Raw genomic sequence first — 10,431 nt, forward strand, 5'->3', positions numbered from 1 at the left:
GCATTAATTTTGCCAACCATTGAGATAGGGAGTGTTTTCCAATATTGAATATTCTTATGTAATTTGTTCAGTAATGGGTGGAAATTTGCTTTAAATAATGATGTATATATCTTAGTTACATAGATACCTAGATATTTAAATTTTTCATTTACTATTTTAAATGGAAATTGTTGTATTATCTGTTTATTATGTTCCCTTATTGGCATAATTTCGCTTTTGTTCCAATTTATTCTGTATCCTGAAAGTGAACCAAATTGGGTTATTAGCTTTAATAAGTTTGGAATACTAATTTCTGGTTTTGTAATGTAAATTAATACGTCATCTGCATATAGAGAAATTTTATTCACTGTGTCCTTTGTGTTATATCCATGTATTTCCGGATGCCCCCTAACTCTTTCTGCCAGCGGCTCAATGGCAAGCGCAAATAACAATGGGGATAACGGGCATCCTTGTCTACAACCTCTAGATAGGCCAAATTTCGATGACGACCTTTGGTTTGTAAATATTCTGGCCGTGGGATTTGTATATAACAGTTTTATCCATGTACAGAATTTCTCCCCTAGCTGCATATTTTCCATCACCGAAAACAAATAAGACCATTCAACCTGAGAGTGCATCAGGACCATGTGATTGGGATCGCCGGCCAGTCTGTGATCCTCCCCGCCTCTTACACAGACCCGGACTCACGGGGGTTTCTGCAGATCACATGGATCAGAGCCGGGACGGAAATTGCGGATTATCGGTGCCCCGCGAAGAGAAACGGCGGTCTCGCCGGATGTGAACATCTCATGGCTTCCCCCGATCCCTATAAACACCGGGCTGTGCTTTTTCCAGGGAATGCATCCTTACTGCTCAGAGATTTGCAGATCAACGACAGCGGGATTTATGAATTATCCATCAGCCACTCAACGGGAACGGAAGGGGGCAGCTTCAACTTGACAGTTCAGTCCGATGGAACAAGTGGGTACCTTCCCGGAGTATGGGAATGTTTTAGACAATAGGCAATAGACAATAGGTGCAGGAGGAGGCCATTCGGCCCTTCGAGCCAGCACCGCCATTCAATGTGATCATGGCTGACCATTCTCAATCAGTACCCCGTTCCTGCCTTCTCCCCATACCCCCTGACTCCGCTATCCTTAAGAGCTCTATCTTGAATGCATTCAGAGAATTGGCCTCCACTGCCTTCTGAAGCAGAGAATTCCACGGATTCACAACTCTCTGACTGAAAAAGTTTTTCCTCATCTCAGTTCTAAATTCTCAGAGAATTGGCCTCCACTGCCTTCTGAGGTAGAGAATTCCACAGATTCACAACTCTCTGACTGAATTTTTTTTTCCTCATCTCAGTTTCAAATGGCCTACCCCTTATTCTTAAACTGTGGCCCCTTGTTCTGGACTCCCCCAACATTGGGAACATGTTTCCTGCCTCTAATGTGTCCAACCCCTTAATAATCTTATACGTTTCGATAAGATCTCCTCGCATCCTTCTAAATTCCAGTGTATACAAGCCTAGTCGTCCCAGTCTTTCAACATATGACAGTCCCGCCAATCCGGGAATTAACCTAGTAAACCTACGCTGCACGCCCTCAATAGCAAGAATATCCTTCCTCAAATTTGGAGACCAATACTGCACACAGTACTCCAGGTGAGGTCTCACTAGGGCCCTGTACAACTGCAGAAGGACCTCTTTGCTCCTATACTCAACTCCTCTTGTTATGAAGGCCAACATTCCATTGGCTTTCTTCACTGCCTGCTGTATGACTGCATGCTTCCTTTCAGTGACTGGTGCACTAGGACACCCAGATCTCGTTGTACGTCCCCTTTTTCTAACTTGACACCATTCAGATAATACTCTGCCTTCCTATTCTTACCACCAAAGTGGATAACCTCACACTTATCCACATTAAACTGCATCTGCCATGCATCCGCCCACTCACACAACCTGTCCAAGTCACCCTGCAACCTCATAGCATCTTCCTCACAGTTGACACTACCACCCAGCTTTGTATCACCTGCAGATTTGCTAATGGTACTTTTAATCCCTTCATCCAAGTCATTAATGTATATTGTAAATAGCTGCGGTCCCAGCACCGAGCTTTGCGGTACCCCACTAGTTACTGCCTACCATTCTGAAAGGGACCCATTTATCCCCACTCTTTGCTTTCTGTCTGTCAACCAATTTTCTATCCATGTCAGTACCCTTCCTCCAATAGATAGTTCAGCGCAGAAACAGGCCCTTTGGCCCAGCGAATCCACCCCGACCAGCGATCCCTGCACACTAAAACTATCCTACACACACTTGGGGAGGATTTACAATTTTACCAAGCAAATTAACCTACAAATCTGCACGTCTTTGGAGTGTGGGAGGAAACTGGAGCACCCGGAGAAAACCTACGCAGGTCACGGGGAGAACGTACAAATTCCGTAACGACGGCACCCGTAGTCAGGATCGAACTTGGTTCTCTGGCACTGTAAGGCAGCAATTCTACCGCTGCCCAGCCCAGACCTGCCTCTTTTCCTCCTCCACACCTGTTCGCCATAGACCTTAATTGTCCCACCGTTCACAAATGTACCCATCTCCACTTCAACTACTTCTAATGATCCAGCCTCCACAACTCAGGGGTAGAGAATTCCACAGATTCACTCCCTCTGTGGGAATAATTACAAATGCTTCAAATATGAAATTCAATCTAAAATTACGCTCTTTTAAAGTCTCCTATCACAGACATCTCTTTGCCCTCCCCCCCCCCACTACAATTGTTTTACCTCCCGCTTTCCGATGTACCATTAGCCATGTTGGGGAAGTCCAGAACCAGGGGTCACAGCTTAAGGATAAGGGGGAAGTCTTTTAGGACCGAGATGAGAAAACATTTCTTCACACAGGGAGTGGTGAGTCTGTGGAATTCTCTGCCACAGAAGGTAGTTGAGGCCAGTTCATTGGCTATATTTAAGAGGGAGTTAGATGTGGCTCTTGTGGCTAAAGGGATCAGGGGGTATGGAGAGAAGGCAGGAATGGAATACTGAGTTGGATGATCAGCCATGATCATATTGAATGGCGGTGCGTACAGGCTCGAAGGGCCGAATGGCCTACTACTGCACCTGCCTGTCTTGCTGAGTATTTTCAGCATTTAAAAATGTTTTAACCTGTAAGATTATTCATCCTCCGAAGACTCTTTGGCTGCTGAAGATCTGTACGAGTCTAAATTGTAGATTTATAGGTTAATTGGTTTCGGTAAGATTGTAAATTGTCCTGAGTGTGTGGGATAGTGTTAGTGTAAAGATGTCCTTATTGTGTGCAAGCTAGTGTTAGTGTTCGGGGTGATCGCTGGTCGGCACGGACTCGGTGGGCCAAAGGGCCTGTATCTCATTTATCTTTTTTAGTTTAGTTTAGAGATACAGCGCGGAAACAGGCCCTTCGGCCCACCGAGTCCGCGCCGACCAACGATCCCCGCACACTAACACTATCTTGCACACAATAGGGTCAACTTTACACTTTATACCAAGCCAATTTACCTATATACCGATACGTCTTTGGAGTGTGGGAGGAAACCAAAGATCTTGGAGAAAACCCACGCAGGTCACGGGAAGAACCTACAAACTCTGTATAGACAGCACCTGTAGCCAGGATCGAACCCGGGTCTCCGGCGCTGTAAGCACTGTAAGGCAACCATTCTACCGCTGCGCCACTGTGCTGCCCTAATGTATACTGTAAATGGCCCGATTGTAATCATGTGTTGTCTTTCTGCTGACTGGTTAGCACGCAAACAAAAGCTTTTCACTGTACCTCAGTACACGTGACAATAAACTAAACTGAAACTAAAGTCTAAAGGTCAGTAGACATGATGGGTCAAATGGTCTAATTCTACTCCTAAGACTTATTAAGATCATAAGAGATAGGAGTAGAATTAGGCCATTCGGCCCATCAAGTCTACACCGCCATTCAATCATGGCTGATCTATCCCTCCCTCCTACCCCATTATCCTGTCTTCTCCCCATAACCTCTGACACCAGCACTAATCAAGAAATTACGAACAATTTTCACTAATCAAGACATTACGAACAACAATCCCAACATGGATGTTCTGAAATAACAATTAATAGCAGTGCATTTCGCTTTGATTTAAGTGAACGGAACCAATCTTTCCTTGTTGCACAAATGCAGGTAAAGAGCAGGCGGCAGCAGTTGGAACAAAAGTCCGATACGTTGGCCTTGTTATTTTCTTTATCTTCTTCTGTTTGATCGTGAAAGCCCATGGAGGTAAGCAATGGTGGTGCAACATCGCCTCAGATACCTTCTGTGCAAGTCGTAGAGTCATGCAGCACAGAAACAGGCCCTTCGGCCCAACTTGCCCACGCTAATCAAGATGCTCCATTTACGCTAGTCCTACCTGCCTGCATTTGGCCAACATCCTTTTAGTTTTTTTACTTCAAGTAACCCTTGCTTTCGCTCTCTCTCCATCGCTTCCCCTTCACAGTTCTCCGACCAATCTTACTGTCTCTGACTACATTTTATCCCTGTTTGCTTTGTTGTCACCTTCTCCCAACTAACACTGCTTTATTCTACAATTTCCTTGATCTCCATTCCCTTTGCCCTGTTTTCACACCTTACACTTCCTTATCCATGTACCTCCCACTCCCCTGACATCAGTCTGAAGAAGGGTCTCAACCCGAAACGTCACCCATTCCTTCTCTCCAGAGATGCTGCCTGACCCACAGAGTTACTCCAGCATTTTGTGTCTATCCCTTTAATTTAGTTTAGAGATACAGTGGGAAAACAGGCCCTTCGGCCCAACGATTCCGCTCCGACCTACAATCCCCATGCATTAACACTACCCTACACACCCTGGGGACCATTTACACTTATACCAAGCCAATTAACCTACCAACTTTTATGTCTTTGGAGTGCAGGAAGAAACCAAAGATCTCCTAGAAAACCCCGCTCAGACAGCCCCCGCAGTCGGGATCGAACCCGGGTCTCCGGCGGTGAAAGTGCTGAAAGGCAGCAACTCTACCGCTGCGCCACCGTGCCGCCGCGCAGGCTTGATGGGCCGAATGGCCTAATTCTGCTCCAATAACATATTAGCTTATACTTTCTCCGCAATTGGCCTGGGGACAGCAGAGGGTTGTTGGAGAACACTGATCCGTGCAAGTGCAGCGTCTTCTACCACGGACAAAAGTGCTGGAGTAACTCAGCGGCTCAGGCAGCATCCCTGGACAACATGGATGGGCAACGTATCAGGTCGGGATCCTTGAGAGTCTGAAAAACGTCACCCATCCATGTTCTCCAGAGATGCTGAGCTACTCCACCATTTTGTGTCTTTTTGTGTGAACCAGCATCTGCAGTGGTGGTATGAATATCGATTTCCCGCACTTCAGGTAGCCCCGGCATTCCCTCTCTCTCTATCCCTCCCCCACCCAAGTCACACCGGCTTCTCGTTCTCTCCCAGCACACAGCTAACAATGGCCTGTTTCCTTTAACATCGTTACTTTTTTTGCATATCTTTTATTCGTTGTTCTTTATCTCTGCATCATCATCATCTATATCTCTCGTTTCCCTTATCCCAAACCAGTGTGAAGAAGGGTATCGACCCGAAGCGTCACCCATTCCTTCTCTCCAGAGATGCTGCCTGAGTTGCTCCAGCTTTTTGTGTCTATCTGCATTTTCTGGTGTCGGTCCTCCACGATGGTCCAGGAAGGACATAGACACAAAATGTCGGAGTAACTCAGCGGGACAGGCAGCATCTCCGGACAAACATGTCTGAAACGTCACCCATTCCTTCTCTCCAGAGATGCTGCCTGTCCCGCTGAGTTACTCCAGCATTTTGTGTCTAACTTCACTATGGTCTCGCTGGGCTTTGTTGATGGTGGAAAGACTGTGGGATGTCAGAAGATTCCCAGCCTGCGGTCTCTCTTTCACCCATCTTTCACCCATCTTTCACCTGACCCAGTTGAACTCCTTGTTAATGGCGACCAGTGGGATGTCAATGTTTGGAGACTCGAGTTGGTACAAGTAATCCTTACTCTGGGGAATATTAACAAGCATTTCTTTCTACAGGTTGCAAACGAACTCAAGCACAGAGAGAAAAACAAAGAGATCGAAGTGGACAGCACGGTGGGAAGGTAAACCGATTAATTTGCTTAAATGGCTATTTGATTTTTAATTAACCACTAGACCAAGTGGGCCCAAACCTGCATTGGTGCAGCACCCTCTCCTCCCCCTCCTCCTCCTCCTCCCCTCTCCCCCTCCGCCTCCCCTTTCCCCCTCCCCGTCCCTCCTACCCTTTCCCCCCTCCCCCTCCCTCCTACCCTTTCCCCTCCGTCCCCCTCCCTCCTCCCCCTCCACCCCTCCCCGCCCCTCCTATCCCCCCTTCCCCCTGCCCCTCCCTCCCCCCCCTCCTCCCCTCTCCTCCCCTTTCCCCCCTCCTTCCTACCCTTTCCCCTCCAACCTCCTCCCCACCCCTCCCGTCCCCCTGCCCCACCCCCCACTCCATCCCCCTCAATCCTCCCCCCTCCCCTTCCTCCCTCCCCTCCCCTCCCTCTCCCTCCTCCCCTTCCTCCCTCCCCTCCCCTCCCTCCCCCCTCCCACCCTAGGAGATAGATTTAAACTTTAAAACGTGAATAACTTTAAAAATATAACACCGATTTCAATTAAACTTATTCCATTAGCACCAAAGGGACGACGGTGAGTAAGGTGGGCCTAAAATTGTTGTGCTATCATTTACTGTTTTGCTGTAGTTCCGGAACAAACAAACAAACAAACAAACAAACAAACAAACTAGAATTTTAGTATATAGATTCACAATTGCTCTCTGGGCACTATTGAAGCAGTACTACTGAAGGATCGCACAACCTTTGAACCATTCTGCTGTTTCGTCATTTAGCTTTTATCATCACTCAATGTATAATTCTTCATATGTACGCACACACACACACAAACATACAGTCTTCAGTCTGAAGAAGGGTCTCGACCCGAAACGTCACCCATTCCTTCTCTCCCGAGATGCTGCCTGACCTGCTGAGTTACTCCAGCATTTTGTGAATAAATACCTTTGATTTGTACCAGCATCTGCAGTTATTTTCTTATACACACACATATATATGCATGCGCACACACACGCGTACATACATACACACACATATGCACGCACACACGCAAACACACACACAAACGCAACGTGTGCATACATACACACACATGTGCACGCACGCGAATACATACACGCCCATGCACACATACACACACGCATGCATACACGTGTATAGGAAAGGTTTAGATAGCTATGGTTCAAGCACAAGAAAATAATGGGACACCTCGGTCGGCATGGGCAAGTAGGGCTGAAGGGCTGTTCCCGTGCTGGATGACTATGACAATCCTGTAAAGTTAGATCTTAAATTTTGAAGTGTTCAAGCAGCCACATATGTTCCAGTGAGCATCGAGTTGGTGGTCTGGCATATTGTAAACTTTATTTCCGTCTTTTGTTTACTCAAAACTGGTGCTGAAGATATCAATATCTCAAACCGCAGAAGTGAATGAATGGAAAAAAACAACAGGTGACCACGAAAGTGACCCTTCACTGCAGAACGTAAAAATATCACCACCTTGTTTAAACAAGCTGCCACCTCAGGTTTCATTGTTTAAATAGGCGGCACGGTGGTGCATCGGTAGAACTGCTGCCTCACACCGCCACAGACCCAGGATCGATCCTGACTACAGGTGCTGTCCGTACAGAGTTTGCACGTTCTCCCCGTGACCTGTGTGGGTTTTCCCCGGGTGCTCCAGTTTCCTCCTGCACTCCAAAGACGTGCAGGTTTGTAGGTAAACTGGCTCGGTATAAGTGTAAATTGTCCCTAGTGTGTGTAGGATAGTGTTAGTGTGCGGGGATCGCTGGTCGGTGCGGACCCGGTGGGCCGAAGGGCCTGTTTCCACACTGTATCTCTAAACTAAACTAAACTAAACTAGACCAAAAACCCAATTAGTGTTTCTATCTGTTTACTAGTTACTTTTCGGGTAAAGACAAATCACATCATTTAAAAAGACAGAGAATAGCCAATGGCTTCACACCACACTACCTCCAACTTTATTAAATACTAGACCAAGTGGACCCGTTGGGCCCAAACCTCTCCTGCATTAGTGCAGCACCCTCTCCTCCTCCTTCCCTCCCTCCCCTCCCCCCCTCCCCTCACCCTCCCCCCTCCCCATCCCCTCCTCCCCCTCCCCTCCGCCCTCCCCCTCCCAAATGCCTGTTTCCGTGCTGTATCTCTAAGCTAAACTAAACTAGCACTATCCTACACACAATTTACATTTATACCAAGGCAATTAACCTACAAACCTGTAGTATGAGAAAATAACTGCAGATTCTGGTACAAATCGAAGGTATTTATTCACAAAATGCTGGAGTAACTCAGCAGGTCAGGCAGCATCTCAGGAGAGAAGGAATGGGTGACGTTTCGGGTCGAGACCCGAAACCTGAGACCTAAAGAAGGGTCTCGACCCGAAACGTCACCCATTCCTTCTCTCCTGAGATGCTGCCTGACCTGCTGAGTTACTCCAGCATTTTGTGAATACAAACCTGTACGTCTTTGGAGTGTGGGAGGAAACCGGAGCACCCAGAGAAAACCCACGCAGGTCACAGGAAGAACGTACAAACTCCGTAAAGAAATCCCCCACAGTTGGGATCGAACCCGGGTCTCTGGCGCTGTAAGGCAGCAACTCTACCGCCGCGCCACCGTGTCGCCCTTGAAAGGAGGCATCGTCCTGAAAGAGATTTCAAAACACTTCATAAAAGAAAACAAAAAAATACTAAATCAGAATCGCTGCCAGTTCACTGGAGCAGAATTAGGCCATTTTGCCCACCGAGTCATCGAGTTCCTCCTGACAGTGGTGTACCCTTGTTGTTCGGGTTTGCCAGCTATTTGCTAACACAGTTTGTGATCTATTTTTAATTCTTCTCAGAATTTGCCAACCAGCAATCCGACAGAACCGCAAGCTGAGATGAAGACATTAGAACCAACAGGAAGTGATGAGAAAACTCAAGATGACCAAAAACAGATAGGGAGAAATTAATTGTAAGATAGCTAACATTCTGTAGTAATTTTATACGGCATAGAGTATAAATGAAAAAAAAACCTTATTATTTATTAGTAATGAACTATTACCCATTCTAAATAAAACGATTGTAATTCTTCACTTGGGCAGCTTACAACTCAATAGACACAAAATGCTGGCGTAACTCAGCGGGACAGCCAGCATCTCTGGAGAGAAGGAATAGGTGACGTTTCGGGTCGAGACCCTTCTTCAGACTGACCCGAAAAGTCCCGACAAGAAATGTCACCCATTCCTTCTCTCCAGAGATGCTGCCTGACCCGCTGAGTTACTCCAGCACTTTGTGTCTACCTTCGATTTCAACCAGCATCTTCAGTTTTTTTCTTACACCCCAGTGATATGAATATTGATTTATCTCTAACTTCAAGTAACCATTGCAACCCCCCTCTCTCTCTGTCCCTCCCCCATCCAAGTCGTACCAGCTTCAAAGTTGTCTTTATTCACAAAATGCTGGAGTAACTCAGCGGGTCAGGCAGCATCTCGGGAGAGAAGGAATGGGTGACGTTTCGGGTCGAGAACCTTCTTCAGACTGATGTCAGGGGGGCGGGACAAAGGAAGGATATAGGTGGAGACAGGAAGATAGAGGGAGATCTGGGAAGGAGGAGGGGAGGAGAGGGACAGAGGAACTATCTAAAGTTGGAGAAGTCGATGTTCATACCGCTGGGCTGCAAGCTGCCCAGGCGAAATATGAGGTGCTGTTCCTCCAATTTCCGGTGAGCCTCACTATGGCACTGGAGGAGGCCCATGACAGAAAGGTCAGACTGGGAATGGGAGGGGGAGTTGAAGTGCTCGGCCACCGGGAGATGAGTTTGGTCAATGCGGACCGAGCGCAGGTGTTGAGCGAAGCGATCGCCGAGCCTGCACTTGGTTTCGCCGATGTAAATAAGTTGACATCTAGAGCAGCGGATGCAATAGATGAGGTTGGAGGAGGTGCAGGTGAACCTCTGTCTCACCTCGAAAGACTGTTTGGGTTCAAAGTTGTCTTTGTTGAGTCTCATTGTCTGTAGCTCGTTCTCACCCAGCAAACAGCTTACAACCTCTTTATCATCGTTACTTTTTTGAGCATCTTTCATTCCTTCGTTCCATATCCCGCTACATCACCGTCTATATCTCTCGTTTCCCTCTCCCCCGACTCTCAGTCTGAAGTAGACACAAAATGCCGGAGTAACTCAGCGGGACAGGCAGCGTCTCTGGAGAGAAGGAATGGGTGACGTTTGGGGTCGAGACCAGAAACGTCACCTATTCCTTCTCCCCAGAAATGCTGCCTGACCCGCTGAGTTACACCAGCTTTTTGTGTCTCTCTTCGACTATAAATATAACATTTTTAATAC

At 47.1% G+C, this 10,431-nt stretch overlaps 1 protein-coding gene across 1 annotated transcript; it reads left to right on the top strand.

Annotated features, from left to right (window-relative positions):
* The first annotated feature begins 612 nt into the window (after positions 1-612).
* LOC144602728 (uncharacterized) lies at positions 613-9,095 on the top strand. Its single transcript, XM_078415866.1, has 4 exons — positions 613-960; positions 4,160-4,255; positions 6,053-6,117; positions 8,951-9,095. Exons 1-4 carry the CDS (start codon positions 789-791, stop codon positions 9,059-9,061), a joined length of 444 nt encoding a protein of 147 aa, XP_078271992.1. The 5' UTR covers positions 613-788; the 3' UTR covers positions 9,062-9,095.
* The last annotated feature ends 1,336 nt before the right edge of the window (positions 9,096-10,431 follow it).

This window comes from Rhinoraja longicauda, chromosome 19 (assembly GCF_053455715.1).
Source record: "Rhinoraja longicauda isolate Sanriku21f chromosome 19, sRhiLon1.1, whole genome shotgun sequence".
NCBI lineage: Eukaryota > Metazoa > Chordata > Chondrichthyes > Rajiformes > Arhynchobatidae > Rhinoraja > Rhinoraja longicauda.

Coding starts and splice junctions, on each gene's coding strand:
- LOC144602728 (XM_078415866.1), top strand. CDS start 789: ATGGCTTCCCCCGATCCCTATAAACACCGGGCTGTGCTTTTTCCAGGG. Junction 961..4,159: donor AGTTCAGTCCGATGGAACAA/GTGGGTACCTTC, acceptor GCACAAATGCAG/GTAAAGAGCAGGCGGCAGCA. Junction 6,118..8,950: donor GTGGACAGCACGGTGGGAAG/GTAAACCGATTA, acceptor AATTCTTCTCAG/AATTTGCCAACCAGCAATCC.